This window comes from Caloenas nicobarica, chromosome 2 (assembly GCF_036013445.1).
Source record: "Caloenas nicobarica isolate bCalNic1 chromosome 2, bCalNic1.hap1, whole genome shotgun sequence".
Classification (NCBI taxonomy): domain Eukaryota; kingdom Metazoa; phylum Chordata; class Aves; order Columbiformes; family Columbidae; genus Caloenas; species Caloenas nicobarica.
The window spans coordinates 122,370,887-122,395,430 of NC_088246.1; the positions used below are offsets into that span (position 1 = coordinate 122,370,887).

General features: G+C 35.7%; 1 protein-coding gene across 1 annotated transcript in view; it reads left to right on the forward strand.

The window, feature by feature from the left end:
* The window catches only part of SNTG1 (syntrophin gamma 1), a 329,768-nt gene that overhangs the window by 226,320 nt on the left and 78,904 nt on the right, over positions 1-24,544 (forward strand). The window contains exons 8-11 of the mRNA XM_065629093.1: positions 4,125-4,227; positions 5,629-5,711; positions 9,103-9,233; positions 14,987-15,116. Coding sequence (XP_065485165.1) covers positions 4,125-4,227; positions 5,629-5,711; positions 9,103-9,233; positions 14,987-15,116 — 447 coding nt within the window. The remainder of the gene's footprint in view (positions 1-4,124; positions 4,228-5,628; positions 5,712-9,102; positions 9,234-14,986; positions 15,117-24,544) is intronic.

Consider the following 24,544-nt stretch of genomic DNA (forward strand, 5'->3'; position numbering starts at 1 on the left):
GTCTCACTTCACTCACGAACATCCTAACTTTACATAGCACTATTTGTGGTACAAGTAAATTAATTCATGATCCCAGTGGTAGTAAGCTTATGCTTTGCATAAAAGAGTTTATTGACAGTATTTAATGTTTCAGTTTGTGTAGTTCTTTTCACATCAACTCATTCTACATTAAATATATATATCTAAAAAGCAACAGAAATTTAATATATAGCCGTGAAGTTGATGAGGTTATGATGTTAAGGTGATGAGATGATGTTAAGACTTTTCAGTGTCACAGCTGCTTTCTGTTACAGGGATGAGTTCATTAGACAATAACCAAACAACAAATCAATAGCTAGTATTGCTCACTAGATGAAATAAAAATATAAGGCTAAATCAAGTACTAACAGCAATAATAAATAGTTTTTCATTATTTAATCCATACGATAGCTGCATCAACACATTAAGTGTTACTACTATTCATTGTTAACTATTAAAATAAAAACCTGATATAGGTGAATTCATATGCCTGAAATCTAGAGCTTTGTAGAAGATCTGGAAAATACTAAAAATCTAGGGCTTTATACAAAAAAACCCCATACATCTTGAATAGTCAGTACAGCCTCTGGAAATAAAACAGATTATCGCCTTTCAATGATACAGAGAATCTTTTCGGTAGTGCCTGGTCATGCAATTTCTGCTATCTGGGTTACAGTGCTTTAGAAATTGTCAGGTCAAATGCATAGACATACAGATCTCCTCCAAAGGGAGTTTTTCCATGGCTTATGGTAGGGAGAGAATCTCGTTAGACTTTGGAAATGTTAGGTCTACTACTGAGTTAATTTTTTGTCAGGCAAATATTCCATGAATTTAGCAGTAAGAATTTATCTCACCTTCACCAAACTCTTCATATGTGATTAAAAAATAAATAAATAAATAAAAAGCTTAGGAAATTGCTGCATTTTTGTTTTGAAATTTTTGAAATAGTATTTCTATATTTATTCAAATTAGTGTTCCATCCAAAAATATGTGGTTCTTTCACTTTTTGTAAGTAAGGTCCATTTATATCTTTTCACATACTAAGGGAAATGTTTGAAATATTTTTATTTGATATAAATTTAGCAATTATTTCTCTATTAACAGTAATGAACTAAAAATCTCTTTCTTATACAGCTACGTTTCATTAATATTGAACATTTTTTTACCATTTATACACAATGGGGATGAGGCTCTAATTATCTTCCAGATAATAATAACTAATAATTGTTGTTTGTGGCTAGCATTATCTTTGGTAATTTGATTGTACAGCTATCATAGGAGCACTGTTTCTTGAAATAGCCACTTTGTAAGATATTGCAAAACGAGAAAAGTCCTGAAAGTCTTCTAAATGACTGCAGATTCTTAAGAGAGCTTAATTGTTAGCAGGAAGTAGAAGTACCAGTAAAAACGTTCCTGAATAAGATTAGATTTCCTATTATACCTCATTCTCTTTCTGCATGGAGGAGCGGCAGTATGGCACGGTGTATGTGTTGAATGAGGACACAAAGTAAATGAATCTTATATGGCATGCTTGATTTAAGAAAGTTCAGTAATTGTTCATTTTGTATGTAAAAAAAAGTAAAATAACAATAAAGCTTTCAACTGAAAGCTACGAAAAGACAATAAATTTAATTAAAAGTTCAATTTTCTTCAGCTAACCTTATTTCTCAAAATGGCTTTGCTAATGACTGGAAAGTAAGTGAAATTAGATCAATAGCTTGTCTCCTCTTTGTTGTAGTCATTACTTAGTAGTTTTCTTTTTTTTAATATTTCTCTCTATTTAGTCTTTATTCTCCATGTCAAAATCTAGTCACTTTCTGAATTATATGCTTCATGCCCTCGAACATGTATTTCAGTGAAATAAGTATTGCTGATTTCAACCAAACTATGCTTAAATTCTTCATCCTATGAGATAAAAAGGTTTGAGAGAGAGAGAGAGAGAGAGGTTAGAGAAAAAGGTCACAGCAGACTACTTAAGGCAACTTCTAGCCTTTACAGAACGATATATAATCAAATGAAATCATGTAGACTCGTGGCTTGTTTTACTTTTGGAAGAAGAAAGATTCAGGGGCAGAGTTTACCGTCACAACTTCTTTCACAAATCATATCCACTTATTCTTAGGTATCTTAAAAGGTGACTTTCTAAATCAAAGTTGGTAATGGAGTAAGTTCTCCACTTATTTCTTCCCCATTCCTGAATAAAAAGAAATATTTTTTAAAAGGCAGAGGGTAGCTGTATTTTTCCTGCACTTTACATCTGTTGTTTCAATAGAGGATACATGCCTGTAAGTTTCTGCTCTGGCTATGACTATTCTGAACTATGTGACTGCTACATAGGAGAGGATAAAGATGAATTTTCTATGAAGTCTGAGGATACAATATGATTTCTCGAATGGAGTTCAGAACTTTGAAGTCTTGATCTACTCTTCCACAGATTGCAAGTTACCTTCTTTCTATGAAATAAGTACTGCTTCAAAATACTATGGCATAAAACATAACAGAACTGGAAGTGTGTGTTAAAGAGACATGTTACTGATGAAGTTTTTGGCATGCAGTTTAAGTTCATGAATTTTTTCGTGATTTGTGTGTGTGTGTTTATTTGTACACATACATATAAATACACACTACATTGCAAATAGTGCCTTGACAACTACTGTGCTATAAAGAGACTAAAATTGCAGAGTGGATTTCAGATACTGAATCAAATATTCTGTCATTATGTTGTTACTCCTGTGTAGCAATCAGTGTGGAGTAGGAAGTATTGTGTTTAAAAGCAAAGTCAACATATTTTCTTGAAGAATTGCTTAAAGTTAATGCATTGATTCCATCTGAAAGCATCTCTGCATGTAGTTACATACACACGTGTAAGTAAATCTATAGGATAGGCTGCTGATAGGCATAGATTGAAGAATAGCAATCTTCCATAAATTATTTACAAGGCTTTCTCACAAACAGCAGCAGGACAGAAGGGCTTATTGCCTGTTAACCAGCTACCATGAAAACACAGCAGAAAGGCAAAAGATATATGCTAATTTAAAATGTTTGTCTATCTGACCACTGCTCCCAGCAAGCTGGCTCCCTGCGTGGTATAAGTGCAGTCACTCAGATGGAGGCATGGTGCACTCTTCTGTCTCTGTAAGCCCAAATTAAATAATCCCTTGAAGAGTTTTGAAGTTATAGAGCCAGTAGAACACAAAATGGTTGTTCTCTGAAAGAGTTATGTGGTGCGATGCTTCTTGGCTCTCATGCTCTAAAATTATTCGAATGTTTTTCCTCCACTGTTAAGTACAGCATTTTGCTTAGTTGCTTTTGTGCCTCCTTTGTGTCACTCTGGGGAGGTGCTTGGGGTTCCCTTTCTCTGCTGTGTGTCTTGAGATGTCTATCAGCTGTACCACATGAAAACTAAAGGCATGAACAAGAGCCACAGGAGCAATTGTGGGAGAGTATAGGGAGGCTAAAAGCATTCACAGGTGGATAGATGATTTACTCATTCCCATGTCCAAAATTCAAGCTGCCCTTTTGCAAAACCCAAGCTTGTGCTTATCTAAGACTCAAGACTTAAAATAGGAACTTTTTTCTCTGTAGCTGTAAGGAAGATTAGGCCTCTCATCTATGCTGGAGCGCTTTGGCTAAATTTATCTCTGGCTGTTGGGAAGACTTACACCTAGGGATTATGCACAGCAGTGGAAACTACTGCTATTGATTTGGCTGGAGATTTATGAGACAACCTCAGGGGGCAGGGGGAAGTAACACTTTTTTTTTTTTTTTTTAATACACACATGCTAGTGCGGATGGTGCCAGATCTGAAAGAAAGAGGTGCACAGCTGAACAGCATCAGGGAGCAAGTTGTGCAACAGCACAGTGCAAAGCCAGTGCTATTACAAGAGGCCAATGCCCACCACATCCCCATCTATGTGTGACCAGAAACACAACTGACAAGAATATAGAAAGCTTTACATCTTGCTTTCTTTTAAAAAATCTAATTGCTATAAATTGCTAAGCAGTTATGTTCTGGTATGTGAAAACTGTGTGATGTTGCTTAAATTTGCTGATGAATTTTGGTCATAGTTAGATTTCAAGGTGACCTGTCTGTATTTCTCTTCCAGGTTCAGGTCCTTCGCAATGCAGGAGAAGAAGTTACCCTCACTGTGTCATTTCTGAAAAGAGCACCTGCTTTTCTAAAACTACCACTGAATGAAGATTGTGCATGTAAGCCTTTATTACTTGGCCAAAAAAAATTTAAAAATCAATGCTCATGAATGCTTGCAGCTTCCAAACCTGCTGTGCATTGAGAGTGATTGACAGCAGCTTTTGTGGTCAGCATTGCTGCCTGAACATGAGCTGCTCATATTGCCAGGTCTTGCAGTAACATTCACCTCAAGCGAAAAATTGTTATCTTTTCTTGAAAAGCATATCACCAGGCATTTGGCTGGTGTGAATCAGCAAAGTTGCACATAAAACAGTGGAATTACATCAGTTCACAGTAGCTCACATCCTGATGCAGACTATTTTAAAGCAGTTTTTCATGCAGAATCAGATAAAATTTCAGTCTGAAAGAGTTTTATCTTGTGAATGTGAAAATGAGATTGTGTGTGTACATTTAGAGGGTTTAACTTTACCATTTAAATTTCAGAGGCTTTGGTGGAGGTGTCTGCCTGTCTAAAAATACTCTGGGATGATTACTATTTTGTTTAAGTTCAACTGAGTTTTAGTCAGCTGGCCCCGTGAGAGACATATGGAGACAGCTGTCTTCTTTTTATTATATTAAATTGTGGAGTGTATCATTATAGACAATTGCAGCATATCTAAGCATATTTATATGTTACCCTGTACCTTTTGTCACTGCTGCTTTCCTTCTTCTTCTTGCTCCTAAGAGGCTAAAATGAATTCCTTAATTTTTAAGCAACAAAATAATAAATATTTGATTTGAATACTTTTAGCCTTTGATTTTAAGTTAGTAGGAAATAAATAAACTAAATTATGAAACAATATTTTATACAACCATTTGTTGAAATACTATCTTTATCTTTCTCCTAGGTGCTAAATTTTAGTGAGACAAGAAAAAATTTAGAACACCATATTCTTAAATAAAAGTTTATCCCAGCACATTTGTCCCTTTTATGAAAGGTTGTGGTACCACAGAGTACCCTGAGCAACACACACAAACACGCATTTACATTGATCCTGTCATGTTATTTTTGAGGTGTAGCACTGTAATTTCCTAACTGTTACAATAACAGAACTGTAAACTTCATTGAGAGTAACAAAAGCATTATCTGACTAGTTCCTTCAGGTGAAAACCAAGCAAGGAGGTACGCACTTTCCTTTTATTATAAAATTTGCAAAAATTTTGTTGTTTTTTTTTTCCCTTACTATACAGATTAGTAACTCTTTTAAGCGAAGCAACAAGGGATGGATTCTTGAGCCTCCACTCAGCTTAAAAAGGCACTCCTCTCAAACCAGAAGGCAGATACTGTCTGAATGGAGAAAGAGGCTTGATATGACAAAACTAGTGGGGGGAATGGAATACATACATACAGACATACACAAATTTGTATCATAGCATTACAGATTAATGAAGAATTTTTGGTGTATTCATGTTTGTATTAGGTGCCCCCAGTGACCAAAGCAGTGGTACATCCTCTCCCCTATGTGACAGTGGTTTGCATCTCAACTACCATCCCAACAACACGGTAAGAGTTTATATTGTTTTGATGGAATTACACAGAAGAAGAATAGTACTATAATAGCTAAGTGGGAGTAATTAATAAAGGACAGCAACATGGGAGGACCTCTAACTATAATACATTGGAGATAGTTCCATATGGGGCAAACAGAGTTGCCAGACATTATGGATGCAAATTAAACTATGACAAATAATACCAGCTGAGATTTTGCCCATTAGATATGACTAATAATTTTATCTGGGCAATAGGGATTTTATGAAAGTTTTTTCTTCTAGGTTATTTTCCCAGCATAGGTATTAAAATGAAAATGAAGATACATGTATTTAAAGAAAAGGTAGAAAATTTTTTCAGAATATTTTCCATGCTTTCTGTATCTTTTCTTATCTGAAACTTTTGGCAAAAGGTGATTTAGGTACATAGTTTTATCTGTTTCGAAGGTAGGAGCATTTTACTTCTAGTAACTTACATTTAAAGTCTTACAAAAGAATGATAGCATTATGGAGCAAAGTATCTTAAGGATGAAATGCTATGAGTATTTGATCAGATTTTTAGTAAAAGATGACTTTGAAGTGCAACAAGGGCCTTATAACAATTTTCTTAGCCAGAAAATGCAAAATTTCTATTATTTTATATGGGTCTAAAGGGTTTTTTGCTGCATATTTGGCTTTGTGATAGGTGAAAATACTCAGATAAAAGAAAAAGCACTAAATAAATAGACCAATATACAGCATAGTTATTACAGATATATTAAGAAAATAGAAATCACACAGAATCACAGAATGTTAGGGATTGGAAGGGACCTCAAAAGATCATCTAGTCCAATCCCCCTGCCAGAGCAGGAACACCTAGATGAGGCTAAACAGGAACGTGTCCAGGAGGGTTTTGAATGTCTCCAGAGAAGGAGACTCCACAACCTCCCTGGGCAGCCTGTTCCAGTACTTTGTTACCCTCACTCAGAAGAAGTGTCTTCTCAAATTTAAGTGGAATCTCTTCTGTTCCAATTTGAGCCCATTACCCCTTGTCTTACCATTGGTTGTCACCGAGAAGAGCCTGGCTCCATCCTCGTGACACTCACCCTTTATATATTTATAAACATTAATGAGGTCACCCCTCAGTCTCCTCTTCTCCAAGCTAAAGAAACCCAGCTCCCTCAGCCTTTCCTCATAAGGGAGATGCTCCACTCCCTTAATCATCTTTGTAAGCATTATTTCTCGCTTGTTTCATTGTTCTTTCATACTTCACTAATAAAGGTTTTGAACAAGACCCCGGAGACTTAAAAGTCAGTAGCATGAATTTTAAGCCTGATAAGCATCTGGAAAAACTTTAGGATTTATACATTTTTATAGGAGTTGGAAATCATAAAAATGGGATAAAAAAATAAAATTAATGTCTTAATGGAGCTCACATAATATATGCATTTGTAATTAGTTTAACAACATCAGAAGCAGACTTATTTCAAAAGTCTATATATCTGTGCATGTAGATAGGCTATCGGAGTAAATCCTAAACTTATTTTGCTAGTTCATTTCTAACTTCATTTTTAGGATAAAATCCATGCTTGCATTTGTGAATCCTGTTTCTGCAGGTGTTGAAACTGGTCTAAATTAGCTAAAGCTTCTATTTGAACTGATAACAATGTACTGAAACCAAGCCTTTTTCTCTCGGTTCAAATGATATAATCAGGCAGAGTCTATAATTCACCCTAAATTACATTCTTCTGCTGAAGACCAGAATATGGTTCTTATCTCAGATATCCCCTTGTAATTTGAATAAAATGCTTCATAAAACCCAAAGAGATCTCTGTATGAATTTCTAAATTATGTACAATTCTTATGTCATGGTCCTTTCTTTTTCTCAGAAGATTCTCTAGAATGCATTATGACTTATGGCCATAGTCTATTTCTTAATTTGTAGCTTGGGTTATTGTCATGAAGGGACTTTTGACTCAGAATTTGGAGCAGACAGGACTGGTTTTGGTCTTTTGTCTACAATTCAGAGTCATGCAGGGTAAAGGTAGGGTTAATATTTCTATTGCAGACAGATCTAGGCCTAAAGGTTGCATCTAAACTTTTTGCTGCATTTCAGCTTTTTCTTCAAGTTTCATCACATTCCAAAAAAGGTTCCTGAAAGCAGACAGAAAATGTTAAAAATTCAAGACAATGTTCAGAACAACATCCTAGCTTAGTCTTCCTACCCAATCATTTATTTATTTGGATTGGATCTATGGAATGTTTCACCAGAAATTCAATGATTTAACTAGGAGAATCTACTTATGAAAAGTCTTCTGTTCAGCTAAATTGATTTTCATAGTGGTTTTTTATGTTATATACATAAAAGTTATATGAACAAATATGTTGGCAAAGTTTTATAATTCCATAGATCTTACACAAAAATCACACTCTAGAAAAATACAAAATACAAGGCATACTTAATTTTTGTGATATTTATTTTAAGATAAAGATATTTAAGATAAAGGTAAGAAAAAATATGAATATTTTAAAAAAATAATGCAGGATTGGCAGGTACAATTTTACTGATATACTAAAAGTACTATATAACTTTCAGTAAGAATCATGCTTCTTCACAAAAATAACATCATCGCTAGCACTGTTCTGTAAAGCATTTTCTAAAGAAAGGAAGAGGTGTCAAATTTTTTAAAATAAATATTGTCCATTTCATTTTTTGGAAGCATTTCTCATTCAAATCTATATTCTGTCAAAATATTGGTGGAATTAGATTGTATGTATTTAAATACTCATTTTTTGTAGATATGATCATGGACATGATAAAGTTCAATATTCATGTAAGTAATGTCTTGTGTAAATAGATAAAATTAAAATATTCATCATAAGCATGTAGTTTTGACAAAACAGTTTTCATCACATGTTGAATCCCATTCACAGTTACCAGGTTTTGAGATAATGTCATGAGAATAGACATGTAGGCAAATGTGTAGGGGCCACAGGAAATGACTGAATTATGGTTGTATAGTGAATAATTTAGAGATCACCTTTATTCAGTGTACAGGTATAAAACTACTGATGTACAGGTATAAAACTACTAGCTGATGATGTGATATGTGGTTAAATAGTCACTTCTATTCATGACTAGTCATTTTTAAAATAGGACACTATCTGTTTTCACTAGATTTTTACAACGCTGTTCCTCACACTTCCCCTAAGCATATTGATGTTGAGGTTTATATAGATTTGTTTTATTTGTGAGAAAAAGTTCAGAATCTCTTTGGTGCTAGCTAACACTGATGCCAAACGATTTCGAGAAAGAGGAACACTATGCCAAATGAAATATGAAGTCTTTGAAGTCTATCTCTTTTCAAATCTGCTGAGTGCTTACAATGAAGCCCCAAACTGAGAAGGACCTTTTAATGTTTTTTCAGGATACATTATCATGTTCCTCATGGCCAGCATCCCCAGGACTTAGGTGGGAAAAAAGATGGTGTGATCTCCGATTAATTCCACTTCTTCATTCACGGTTTTCCCAGTACCTTCCAGGATCAGATTTGTGCAGGTAAAGAAGTTCAGAAAGTTGACATTTGACTTCTTGGATAACAGATACAAGCCTTAGGGAGTTGCCTTGTTAGAGGAATGGCATTATTAGTTCCACTGCAGCTGTCAGAGACATGAAACAGAGAATCTTTCATAAGGTCTGTCTAGGTCCACCTTGGCCCATATTCTGCTCTGACATCAGCCACCACTGGGTATGTGGGGAAGACATGCGATCTTCCCACCCGCACCTAGTGGTCAGCATGCTTCTCAGTTTGAGATTTCACATAGGTCATCACATTTAGTAACTGCCAATGCTCCTGTCCTCAAAAGATTATTTCTAAGCTGCTTTTTTTTATACTTTTGGCTTTTGTAATGCACTGTGACATGTAATTCTCTTTTTAGAAAGTACTTCCTTTTGATTTTGTTAAATCTCTCCCCTCATAATTTTATTGGGTGAAATAACCTTGTTGTTTGGGAGCAGCAAGGTCTGGCAGCCCAATGAGGAAGGCAAGTGAAGAGCAGAGGCTGGCAGCAAGTCTAGACAAGGCAGTGTCTATGTATACAAGGGCACCATCCTGCCGCCCCTGGTGGAGGAATGGGCCTAGGGATGGTCTTCAGATGAGTCCATCATGGTGAGGTGGGGCTCAGGTCAGACTGGGAGATCAGCCAACAGGTCAGATTGGGGTACATGTCCAGGCGCAGGCATAGCTGCAACCAAACTCAGGACCAAGGGTGAGAGCCTGAGCTGATACGCAGCTCCCAAGTAAAGGGAGGGACAGGTGCCTCACTCAAGCTCCTTCACAGAAGCCCAATTCCACATTCCACAGCCACACCATGGCAGAGCTGGCCTCAAGTACAGGCCTCCAGTCCCCCATGAGAAGGAAGTGAGTGAGTGAACTCTGGTCCCTGACCCTTGTATCAAGGGAATTGTTAAATAAGCATTTTTGATCTCCATTTCTGTAACTTCAGATGACCATATTCTGTTTTCTAGTTTGAAGGACCTATTGTTATCTCCTTTTAGGGAAACCCTTACATAGTTCTGATTATCCTTGTTATTCTCTGTTTCTTTTTTAATTCTAGTATATCTTCTATGAGGCGAGGTCATCAATACTGCAAAAAGAATCTCTTTATATTTATGTTAACACATAATGTTTTCCATTTTTTCTCTGTTCCTGTCTAATACTTCTTTATAATCTTTTAACTGTCACTGAACACTAAAGTGATAGTTTTCAGAGAATTGTTTGTAGTAACTCTTGCATTTCTTTCCTCAGTTTTGTAGCTAAAGTTCTTTGTTGCTTACATATACCTAAGGTTTTTTCACATATGTGTTACTCTGCATTTATTAACATTGAATTTCATTGTCATTTTGTCTCCCAGTCACTGGAGAAGCTGTCCGAAGTTCATAGTCAGGTCTAAATTTATTGTATCATATAAAACTAAAACATGCCATTGTTTAATTTGACATTATCCTAGTAAATGAGAAGAAACCATGAAGGAAGACAAGAATATTCTGGAATGATTACTACTTTTTGGGTGTTATGCATTTAAATGTAAAAGAAAGCTACAAAGCCCAACAAGGCACATTAAAAATAAAATCACACTTGTTTAAAGTTTTAAATACCTAGGTGTTGTATGGATTAATTTATCCTCTCTATATATAACAATGAAGTTCTAATACTAAAAAATTCTATGAGTTCCTGCATGTAAATAATTAAGTGGAGGACAGCCATCTACAGTTATAGAGCATGTTTCTTCATTACTTCTTCTTCTAAGCCATTAGAAACATGAATTTTTTAAATAAGCACACAGGACTTATCATTTATGAGGCTCTCGAGGCCTTAGTAACTGAAATAAACTCTGTCTTTCCCATGTAACCTTCTTGTCTGCCAGATTAATGTGTGAGTCTGGGAAGAATAGTGTGTTATTGCTCATCAGACATTAGCAGTTTAAAATTTCCTGTTTCTCTGTTCAAACAGACCTAAAATTACCTAGTTAATACAGAAAAGCTTCATTAATATTTCTGGAAAGACTGTTTTGTGGAAGAATCTCCCTAGTATCTCTATTGTTATGCTCATTCTTCCAGTGTTTTTCTGTGGGTCCTACAGTCAAGTGATACCATCTGCCTGTAATGGCAAGTTTACCATCTGTGCCAGAAAATAAGGGAAGAGGAGTGTTCTTCAGCCTTAGTTTGGGGTTTACATGGGGTGAATTTTATTGTTTGTTATCATGGCCTGCTTCTTTCTCATTGGTTGTCAGCAAACATTTGACAGTTGCAGGAAGGCCTCCCACAGCCTCAGTTAATTCTAAGGGCTGTTGTTTCTTAGAAGTACACTACCTGGGTCTGCCAGCCTTTTTCCTATTCACAGAAATGAAATTAAAGCAGGTTAGGCAATAGTTGTTTCACCACTAGATAATTGTTAAGCTAAAAAAACAGCCTCCAGCTTTTGATTGGTAATAGAAAAATTGCATTTATAATACTTGTCTGCATAATCCTTGTTCTGTTGAGGAACAATGGCTGGCCCAGAGAGTCAAGGTGTACACTGAAGGCTACAGCAACTTATTGGCTGAACTGAAAGGGAAAAGGATATAGTCACCACAGAGGCAGGAGGGGTTTTTTTATTAAATTCTGTGAAAACCTTCAGCTCAATGGTTAACAATAGTTGAAATGGAAATAATTAAGAGGAGGAAGAATAAAGGGCCCCAAATCATACCAGTCAAATCTGAGATCTGTTCTGCTGTACACTTCAGACAAAATACTGCATTGAATAGAACTACTCACATGGAAAATCAGGACATATTCTACTATTCATATATCTTTTAAAATTCAGTCTTCTGCATCAATAAAACACAAGCCTAAAGTGAACAGTATAGAACTTGTACATCACAGAGAAAGTTTTTTAGATAGTGATGATATTCCTGAGTTTTGAATTTGCAGAAATAAATGTAAAGGTATATTCATATAAACCAAAATACCTGAATTCATACTTAAACCTTGAATATCTACTCTGATAATTTTCTCCTTGTGTCCTTCAATGCTAACATGAGGAAGTAAGAGTACCTAAAGGAAGCAAAATTGCAGTATAAATATGAGAAAGTGGGGTTTTCTTCAAAAAAAGCATAGAATGAACATTTTATGTTGCTAGTGTAAACATTTTGAAATATGACTCCCTCTCAAAATTTTTACGAGAGAAAAGTAGATATTTCTTAAAAGAGACTACTAGAAAGAACAATTAAGAAAGGATCTTGAAAATAATAAGAAAGCAACATTAAATGGAATTTAATTCATTATGTTTCCTGTAGTTAATATTTACAATGCTGTTTTCATTATATAAAGCCTAATAACTTTTTATTTTTCAGAATTTGAAAAAACTGGCACAGAAATACATCATATCATAATCACATACACTATTACACTTCATAATTGTATTCTAGATTTTCTAGTGGGATGCTTGAGATGCATGAATTCCAGAGGGTATTCTTAGAAAATTCCAGAGGACATTCAGGTTAATCCTGGAAAATTTATTAATTTCAAATGTAACTCTCGAGTTCTAGAAGGCACAGAGCCCGAGATGTGTAGCTGAATAAGAATTCTTCTGATCTTAACTTTTTTTGCTGTATTATAAAGTGATTAATCTACTAATTGTTCTGTTTAATAAAAAACATGTATTTAATACATTATTTTTTCAGGTTTGTGTGGTAGTATAGACTTTGATTGATAGACTAATTCAAGAAAATACTATTACAATAATCCAAAGCTAAGGATATCTACTGCCCAGACATATTCAGAATTAATGTATTATGTAGCCATGCATCTTATTGTCTGTGCTTATTGACACTTCAGCAAAAACATTCTAGATTAATGGTTTTGTATGTACACAGATCAGATACCTAGGAACCATAGAAACAGTCTGATGCCCTGAATGCATAGATTCACCGTGTTTATAGTATAAGGGAAAATTGTGCATCAGGATTGAATCTGGACCATACTGGGTTTTCTTTGCTTGTGCAGATTAGTGTCACATGTTATTAGATTCCTTGGATTCCTACTTTTGTTTACAGTAAGGTGAAGAAAGAAGGAGAGTCCGGAAAATAACGTTATTTTTCTTGAAGGAGATAATCCAACAATTATGTCTGAGCATTAGGCTGTGCTCTTTATGTAAGGACATATTTAGATTTTTTTCCTGGAAGAGTTTACTATCTATATTTATAGCCATTAAAAATTAAGGATATAGTAAACAAATGCTAGGTACCTTACCTGAAGATACTTTAAATAAATCTTCCTCAAAAACTTTACCTGAATTATTGTGCAAGTGAGCCATTGAAGGAAGTAGCTCTAAGTTCATACCTTTGGATTTCAAGGAAAAATCACTATCCATGTGAAATGCAACCAAACTGATAAGTTAGCTGATGGATTTAGGTAAATCAAAGGTCTCTGCATGATCATGTTAGAATATATAACCCTTATCCTCCTGTAAGGGAGTTAGTTTTCACGATTGGACTCTCAAAGCAAAGACATGGCTCTAATTAATTTTTAATGTTTCTCCTGACTGAAAAATCTTTATGGTCGAGATAGATATTAGATCTGCATTCTAAACAATTATAATATAATTTCAAGGGTAAAATAAACAAACAAACAAACAAACAAACAAATAAATAGATAAAATTGCAGAATGGATATGTCTTGAGATGTCAGAAACTGTCATCAATGACACTCAGTTCTGCACTGCAGATAACACTCACTTTGCCTGAGCCATTTGCAAAGAATCTGAGTAACATACTTACTTTCAAGCCATCAATTGATCATTAACAGATGGGTTTGTAGCAGAATGCCGGCAGTGGAAGTTAGTATTCTCTATTTGTTTAGTAATCTCTTACCCTGAGATGTGGATTAATATTGAAGTTTTTTCATTCTGAAGCCAGGGACCTGTGAGCCTTCCAAAGGCTGTTAACCGAGAAGGCTCTTTAGTGAAGAAATTACATTTGCTACTGCTTTGGCATCTGAAAGTTTTCTCTTGTTTTATAATTCCTCAGCACTCAGTTGTGGAAAATCAGTTTATAATATGTGACAGATTATTGTGCAGGTGCCCAGATTGGTGCTGGGATTGAGGCACCCACGTGGCCACTGCTTTTGTCATTGGATATCTCTTGGCATTCCAGTGTATTTTGCTAATGATCCTATATTCAGAAAAGCAATTGGAAAAATCGTTAATGCTACTTGATTGATTTTGAATTCTCCAGCTTTTCTGTCAGTCATTTAGAAGAGGATTAAAATTCTATAACCAAGTGCAGCCACCAAGGGGTATCCAGACAAGAATCTTGCTGTATTAAACAATGTATTAGAAAAATTAAACAAAAATTGTTGAGAAAAAAGATACTTTACTCCACTGAACTTCTCAAATGATTGCTTACAGTGTCCAGTCCACACTTTCCTTCTCTGCGATCTGCAGTATTAAAGTATTACGTCTTTGGTATGAATCAGCTATTTCACTTGTTTAGCTTCTAAAGCTGCACAACGTTGGTCAAGGCTCTGTGGAGCTAGTCTATGAAATTTTTTTATAGCTTTATGGAAGCTTAATATAGTCTGAATTGACCTTTTAGCATGATCTTTTTAATACATCAGGTATTTATAAAACAGGAAAACCAGGAATTTATCAGTGTTCAGTGGCTGACCTTCAATGTAGTTGGAAGAAAAGCATTTCTACAAGTATTGTTAAGATGATATGCTAGAACAGATGAAATTTTCTTCTGACCTAATCTGTTATGACATGTCTATAGGCAAAATGCGTTCCAAGTAATTGCTGTGGATGGGGTTTGCAGTGGAATAATTCAGTGTCTCTCTGCTGAAGACTCTATTGACTGGCTACAAGCAATAGCAAGTAACATTTCCAACCTCACAAAGCACAATGTAAGTATGGATCCAAGTAAGCCAGAAGGTTTCCCAATGATATTTGATTATAACTGTCATGAAAGCCTAATGGGTTCACACACAGAATTATCTGCATATAAACAATGCTTGAGGCTGTCTGAGAGAAGTCAACTCAAGTTTGTCATCAGATCAGACTGTGAGAAATCATTGAATGGGAAAATATTCTCCCCTACAGTCATATAATTCACTTCATCACTGTCAGAGTTATTCACTTCTCAGCAATACCAGCTAGCATTAGAAACAAAGACCTGCCTAGGATGTATTCTGTGTTTGATAGGTGACATGTAGTTTTTCCTGTAGAAGTCTATATGATACCTTTCCTGGTTTTCCTCAAAAAAATACAGTACACATGGGTAACTCCATTATTTTGAATCGAGTTATAACAAGGAAGTTCTTGAGGATTTAATTTACGTTCTCTCAGATTTCCTTAAGTCTGGTTTAGCTTCCCCAAACCTGCCTCTGAATTTACTTTTGTTTCAAATACAGGGAACACATTGAAGGAAGTCGTATTTTTTTGAAATTTATAGTCAGGATCCAAAACTATGTTCCATCTGGCAGCAATATGTAAAAGTCATTGTGTTATAAAAACATTAATTTATCCACCATCTGCAAACTTCCATGCAGTACAAGCCAGCTTTATGCCTGTTTATTCATTCTTACAATGCTGTTGCTGTATAGAACTTGCCTTGTCTCACTAGGCATCCTGACAAATGAGGGTGCTGATTTTTTCTCTTGTCATCTTTAGTTCAGACTATGATGATTCTTGCTACCTAAAGTAGTGTATTTCTTTACTTATATCAATAGATAGATGCACCTAAATTTTATCTGATATTGCTTCATGTAGCTCTGAGCAACTTGATCTAGTTGAAGATGTCCCTGCACATTGCAAGGGTGTTGGGCTAGATGACCTTTGAAGGCCCCTTCCAACCCAAACCATTCTCCCTTTCTATGATAATTACAGTTGCCTGACATAACCTGAATTTTGGTAATGCACTGTTATTATATATTTTCAGTGTTTTAAAAATGAGTACAGTTTATAATTCTACACTACTTTCCATAAGATACAAAACCAACATATCTGGTGTGTTATAACATGGAAATAGTAAATTATACAACTATTATGCCATTCTTTGTATTTACTTTGTCCCAAAGACATCTTGTAAAGTAACTGTGAGCATTAGGGCTTATGACAATTATCGATGAATCTATTTCTAGAACCGTCCTAATTGTTCATAGCCCATATGAATTTTTGGAAACCAATGAGACTGCCTTTTGTATAATATAATTTTCTTTTAAATTGTCAGTTGTCAGAAAGAATTAGTTATTTGACAGCATATGTGGTAAGTGAATATAAGAAACATTAGGAACACAGAAGGGAAAAAAATCCAACCTGTTGCTCAGAACAATGATTAAATGTGATTAGAGGTCCCTGTATTTTCTTTCTCTGTGAGATGGTTATTGACATATACATACTGTTGGTGTTAGCATTTTTCCTCTGAGAGAGGCATTTACTCACAGTCATTCTCCCTTACTGTGGCATCCAGTACCAAAGAAACATAGAAATGTTAACTTACACATTCTTTCTCATATCTACCTTTTAAAAAATGAAGAAGCAGGTGAAAACAGGAAAGACTATAAAAACTAAATTGTTTCTGAAAGCATTTCCTTTACCAGTGCCAGTGTGTCAAGTTTGGACTTCGTAGATTTGAGTGGGATTTATCTTGCCTAACATTAGATGTCTTAATGCAGAATGTCTGAAAAGTGATCCTTATTATTTACTTTTGACTATTTTATGATTAGATTAATTGCCTCAGGGACATGTCTTTCTTTCTCTTGACTGATAAGGGACCCTACGGTGGTGAGTTCAGACTTTGATACCTAAGGAGCTATGTCACTGGTGGCTTTGAGGGACCAGAGAAGGTTTCTCTGAATATATCTGCCAAAAAATGCCTGGATATTTTGTCAAAAAGCATACCAATCTCAACCAGAAAATCTGAAATATTTTACTTTTTTACACACAAGCTGGCTGAAAAAAATAATCTGATGGTTCAAACCTCACAAACATGTGTGGGAAGAGCATGGATTTCCCTCCCTATGTCCCCGTATCTGTCTTACAGTTGTGAAATCTGAGTCCCTGCCCCCAAAATCTCATGTTTGAGTCTATAGTTCAATTAAAATTTTATAAGGATAGTGTCAAATCTCTTCTGTCATGATTTAATATGTCCACATCAGATATAAAGGTGGTATGACTCAATTGCAGAATCATCTTTGTAGCCAATACCTACCAAGGAGCAAGAAGATAACAAAAATACAGGAGTAGAAACAAAGCCAAAATCTCTTGACTTCGTCATCTTTGAAAGGCAGTGTTGCTAACGGAAGATATGTAATGGAGGCTGGAAGATGTTGCCTGCAGATAAACACATTTTGCCTGCAGATAAACACATTTTGCCTGCAGTGGCTAGAGTGTCAATCATTGTACAGTGTGAGATAAAATTCGTATTACTATGCAACAAGATAGTTTCAGTTTTAATGCAGAGATACAGAAAATTATATTCTGACTATTATAGAAGAGATTAAAAAAAGTACACTGACTGATCTAGTTGACTTCTTTTCAAATTTTCATCAAAAGACAGACTTCAGGTATACACTCTTTGTATTTAGTAAATAAAAACTCGTGTCCTCCAGTGTTTGTAGAATACTGAGAGTGATACCACTATTTTTTGTTTCTTTAGCTCCTCAGAAATTATGGAAAGTTCACATATGACATGAAATCGATTGCTTTAAAATTACAAAGCATTAATTGACTTGTATATTGGTATGGAACCAAAATGCATGCTATAGAAATGCATCATTGAAAGTGACTTAATATCACACTGTAATTGATGATGTGATAAATCCATAAAGATCATTCATTTCTGAAGAGGGATTCCTCTCCAACTTGAGTCACTAGAGCTGCATCTGTGTTAAAAAATTTTAAAAACTTTTTAAAAAAACTTTTCAAAAAACCTTTTAAAAAAACTGTGCTCTGGAAGAGCCTGAGAAAGTACTCCAAAATTGTGTGGTTTATAAAGATCCACCTGTTTCCACTACATCCCTAATTGGTGCAATTCTCAAGGAACTCAAAGGCAAGATTTTTAATGGCTTTAGCAGGGTTGAGATTTCACCCAAGGTCCTTTTCAGACTTGATTCAATTGAAAATTATTTGAGTGCCACAATATTCTATTCAAGTGTTGCCAAAAAGAAAAAGGAAAAAAAAAATTAAAAAAAGAAGAAAAAAGAAAAAAAAAAAGGAAAAAAGAAAACAAAGACAGAAGCTTTAGGTCTTTGTAACAAAAAAATAACAAAAATACATTGCAATTAGCATCTTCTGTAATATAGCTTAATAGAGTCTTTGGGGATTTATCCTCCCAGTTCAATATTTGTCACTCTTGCCTATCACTTTCTCTGTGGCAGATTTTTGTATAGTGAGTGAAATGATACTTCTTTTCCCTTTCCTCTTCCATCATTTCCTTGGGAGACACTGCAGCAATTGCACATTTATGCTTCTTACCTTGAAGCTAGCACTTGACAGAAAATAAACAACATGAACTTCATCAGACAGAAATGACTGGAAAATGAAACAAGGTTGCCAAGCAGGAGGTGACAAAAGTTAGTTTTAAATTTATATTCAGAGTGCCCATAAGATCTTGCAAGATTTAGTTCACAGTAACTTCACTTTATTCCATCACAGTACATTTTCTGGATAAAACAAGATGTATCTGTGAAATTAATGAGGCACACATATGTTGATGGAGGAACATGGCAGTAGTGTGAAAGCAATAGGATTAAGAGGTCTATGAAGTGAGTATGAGTTTGGCACAATGTATGTATGTTCAAAAGTTTAATTGAAATCATGCCTGTAATCATATGCCTAAAATGTAACACCTAATGAAATAAACTGCTACGAGTCCACTTTCACTGGAGATGAGAGAACAGTAATACCTTATCTTTACAATGCAGAAGTCTGGATTTTGAGATTCTGTAAGTCACTAGGTACAGGGAGACAAAAAATGTACAAACCAGAAGAAAAAAAAAAATAACATGATCTGTTGCACTTGTGGGAAGCAAAAAATATCACAGGACTACATTCAGTGTTTAGTAGGTTATGAAAATAAAATAATGGTGCACATCTCATTTTTCTGGTGGATGCTACCACCAGTAAGAACATACTGTGGAATGCCGTATTACATATAAATCAATGTCGCTCATATGAAGTGAGTAGTTTCACATTTCAGTTTTTTAGTTGGAATACCATGGCAGAGCATCAGAATGCTCTGACGTTAGTAATTTTGGAATTTCCATGGTTTTCATGCTCCTAGATGCCCTGTGAATTGTGTATGACTATAATATTAAACTTTTTGTTTGTTACTAAGCTATACATGTTTGGAGCAAATCCAAAAAGATCAGCATTAGTATCAAACCTCATACAGTGGTATATTCTGTAGTAGTGCGAAAGACCAATACTGTCTATAATTTAGAAGTTAAAAACCTCGTAAAGGCAAACCAAACAATAAAAGATTATAGGAAGTCTTCAAAATATTACCAGTAGTATAATTTTTACATATATGATTTACTTTTCCCAAGACAGAACTTCTCAGATAAATTGGGTGTTATAAAATAAATGTACACTCAATTGGGTTATTTTAGCAGTATTAGACATTCAGGTGTTTACAGAGTTCTGACACTTCTTTTTTTTTTTTTTTTTTGCATCCTGTTCCAGAACTTGTAAAGGGAAGCTTATAGAGGTGGGCATTCCAATACTGATGTTTAGGTCTCTGTAAGAACATTTAAAACTCTGAAGTGCATACACTTGTAACATACTGCTGCCATTTTTTTCTGTATATGGTTGTCTTAAGGCATGTAGACTAAGTGAATAAATGTAGTCAGAGCAGCATCAAAATTACATAAATCTCCTATTTTTCCTCCCTTTTTTTAATACATGGGATGTTACCAGCCTGACCTTTAAAAATATGCCTATTTCTATGTCACTGTTACCAAGTGTTACATATGGCCTTCTCTCATATTTACTTACATTTTGGGCAATTCACTGCATGTCTTATTTCACTAACTTGTTGCCTGTACCTTGTTGACTGAAGAGTTCTGGGATGTTCTATAAATATATCCTTTTGGGTGTACTGATTTATCTTCAAAGAGAAGTTAAGTCTTGCCAGACTGTATCGCTGTTGCTCCAGTGTGTTTCATCTGCACTTTTATACTGCACCTGAGTTTAAAGGACAATGTCTAGCATGTGGCAGGTCAAGAAAACAGTGCAAGAAAAGAATATTTCTTTGAGAAATATTTCTTCCAGAATGTCACCTTATCTGGGAACCTTGTAGCAAGAAACTTCTGTCTTCATAGTTGGAGCATTTGTTATGACTCATTCTGATTATGGTGACAGCAGTCATCATTAAGACTTGCAGTCTTGCAGTCTGGATTTGGAATATACATTCTAGACTTAAATTAGTCATGATAGCTTTTCAAATGAAATAAAATTGCCTTTCTGTACAAACTTCTCCCATGTGTTAAATCTATTAATGCTATTTTAATAACATCTTTCCAATTTTGCTGTACATAGTATCTCAAGTCTTGTAGCAGTCAATAATATCTAATAAAAATGTTACCATCTGTTTTACCATAGGTTACCACTATACAGCTCTAAAATAAAATTTAAGAACAACAATGTCCTTAGAGACAATAAAATCAAAAGCCTTTCTTTTTAAGTGTTCTTCAAACAGAAGTACCACAATTTACCTGTTAAATATAAGCCTTAAAAAAGAAAGCGACATTATCACAAAGGGAATGTTTGTTTCAATTTTATATATGATGCTGTCACACAGCAAAGAATCCTTGCACTTTATGTGATACATCCAATTTTGTATGGAGTCAAATTAAATCATAGCCTTGCATTTCTAAGTAAAAGCAGAACATCAGAATGTTCAATACATTTTTTAATCTATGTAGGATTTATATTAAGCTCTGAGACGCATTCTTTTCCTTCATTCCATTATTATCAAAGGTTTAAGTTGGCACACTATAATAAAGACTATAATCTTTTTAGTTACAAGACTCTTTGGAGGCATGTCATACTTGCTGTCAACATCCTACCCTGGTGAATGGTAGCAAGGAACCTCTGATTAAGAAAATAAATAAATAAATAAATTTTAAAAATCTCTTCGGTGACTTAAAGTGGCAAAAGTGGCAAAGAAATGATGACAAAAATACAGGAAGTAGGAGCAGTCTAACTGGGAACACAGGTAAGCCACTTGGGTTTTTGCAGAGACGTAGCAGGTGGATAAAGAAACTACTCATTATAGGTTGCCCTTTCCTGCCAAAATGCCAAGCTGCCCTTTCAGTAGCAGTTGGAGTCTTTCAGCTACTTTGACCTAGTTTTTGCTTACAGTAAACACTTCAATATTACACAATTTGTTTATTTTAAGCAAGAGTGTGTTGAAAGGGTCTGTTGAATCATAAAACAGTAACTGGGAACTGGGAGGCTAGGCAATAACCCTTCTTTTTGTATCTCTCCTGTTTGCCATTAAAAAAAAATATATATATAATTATTTGTATTTTAAAGCAAGGTTAGCTTGTTTTCAAACCCTACTTTTCCTCTTGCTCACTTTAAAAATAAAAGGTAGTTACAACAAAAGTTTTGCCTTTCTTCCACAACCAATTAAAAAAAAAAAAAAGAAATTAAAATAAATTCAAATGCACTCAAGAAGCCACAAAACACCTCAGGGAATACATTATTAGTAGATTAGTGTGTTGAAAGCACTTTCTCCATTTGGTTCTCTTGCTTCATAAAATGCCATGGACATCCAGCGCTTTCAGGCAGCTCACAGCTTGTATTCACCTGAGGAAGAGAATGGACTTGGGAGAAAGAGGCAGAGAGCTGGGAGAAAAGACAGGAATTCCAGGACATTTTCAAGAGGTTGGGGCAAACAAGCCCGGCTGATGGGGAAACAGGCAAAACCACTAAGCAGAATGTGCTGCAGAGGAAATTACTCCCAAATCCTTTGGAATTGCCATTTTTCTGCTAATAAAAGGTATTATGAAACTCTGTGACAAGTTTATTATCTCCTAAAAAATACTTTGCATAGTTAAGTAGCACACATCATGAGGGAAGTCTGAAAAGTCTGAAATTATAGCTATGCTGATCACCTGTGTGGACATCAGCATGAATGCTGGATTGGTTTGTTTGTTTGTTTGTTGCAGAAAAGGAGGTCATTACATACAAAATTTATTTCAAAGACTGTTACTGAGGTCATGAAGTCAAGCTTGAAAAACTGAGAGTGAAGCACCTTGCTTCATTCTTATTTCCCAATGCATGATACTCCATGACTTACTGCACTGAAGAATTATTAGTTTCCTTTGGGGATTTTTACCTTTTTGAACCGTTCATTATGACATTATGACCCTATAAGAGGTTTCTGCTTTGTTTCTTTTTTTTTAATATTTTCAAATTTTTTGAATTATTTCAAAGGCTGAAAAGTTTTTTCCTAATTGTACCTAACAGGAACTGTAGTACAGTGAAAGGAAGGTAAAAAATTCTTTACTGCATTCATGGAATCACATGAGATGACTTTGGTCTTAGATAATCTTAACTTAGAAAGTGACATAAAGCACAGCTTCCATTGACTTCTTTGCAATTGCCTGATTTTCCACTCTTTCAGATAGAGTTTCAGGTTGGGAATCCTATAAAAGCTATTGTTCATGAATGAAAATATTTAGTTTACATAGTTTTCTTGAACTAATTTATGAACTTGCTGGCAGAGTGGATAAAAATAGATTTGTTGGGGAATGTAGCTGCCTTAAGCATGAGGGGCTTTTTTGGTTTTCTGGATTTGTCCTGACTCTTGAATACAAATAACTTTGAACTTTGCTAATATGTGAAACAGAGGTCTCAAAGATGCAGTATTCTTCGTGGAATCCTGAATTTCATCAGGGTTATTTCACCCTGGGGAAAGAACAGTATGAGATCATAGAATTAAACCACAGCATTAAGACTAAGGGAGAAAAAAAAAAGAAGTAAACTGCTTTAATGTTACTTGTGTGTGTGTATATATGCCCATGTGCATACAAATATGTACACAGAGAATGAGATTTAATACGTGTTAAGTGTTAAGAAGGAAATATATATTACATCTGTTAAAAAATAAAAAACAATCTTTTATTGCTTCATTTTCAAACAATTGCTAGGGGAAATCCCATGGGCAAGGCTGCTTGAAGGTAAAGGGGCCCAAGATAGTTGGTTAACATTCAGGGACTGCTTCTACCAAGCTCAAGATCAGAGCATCCCGACACGTAGGAAGTCAAGGAAGGAGCCAGGAGACCTGTGTGGTTAAACAGGGAACTGCTGCGTAAGCTCAAGTGGAAGAGGAGAGTTTACAGATCATGGAAGGAGGGGCTGGCCACTTGGGAAGAATATAAGGCTGTTGTTAGAGGATGTAGGGAGGCAATGAGGAAAGCTAAGGCCTCCTTAGAATTAAACCTGGTGAGAGGGGTCAAGGACAACAGAAAGAGCTTCTTCAAATACATGGCAGATAAAACTAACACCAGAGGCAATGTAGGCCCACTGATGAATGAGGTGGATGCCCTGGTGACAGAAGATACAGAGAAGGCAGAGTTACTGAATGCCTTCTTTATCTCTGTCTACTCTGCCGGAGGCTGTCCTGAGGAGCCCCGTACCCCTGAGGCCCCAGAGGAAGGCAGGACAATGGAGGAGTTTGCCTCAGTTGATGAGGACTGGGTTAGGGAGCAATTAAGCAATCTGGACATCCATAAATCCATGGGTCCAGATGGGATGCACCCGCGGGTGCTGAGGGAGCTGGCTGAAGTCATTGCTGGACCGCTCTCCATCATCTTTGCCAAGTCTTGGGAAACGGGAGAGGTGCCTGATGGCTGGAGGAAAGCAAATGTCACTCCAGTCTTCAAAAAGGGCAAGAAGGAGGACCTGGGTAACTATAGACCAGTTAGCCTCACCTCCATCCCTGGGAAAGTGGTGGAACAACTTATCCTTGGTGCCATCTCAAGGCATATCAAGGATAAGAGGGTCATCAGGGGCAGTCAACATGGCTTCATCAAGGGGAAGTCATGCTTGACCAACCTCATAGCCTTTTATGAGGACATAACGAGGTGGATAGATGATGGCAGAGCGGTGGATGTGGTCTACCTTGACATCAGTAAAACATTTGACCTAGTCTTCCACAGCATCCTTGCTGCTAAACTGAGGAAGTGTGGACTGGATGATCGGGTAGTGAGGTGGACTGCAAACTGGCTGAAGGAAAGAAGCCAGAGAGTCGTGGTCAATGGGGCGGAGTCTGGCTGGAGGCCTGTATCTAGTGGAGTGCCTCAAGGGTCAGTACTGGGGC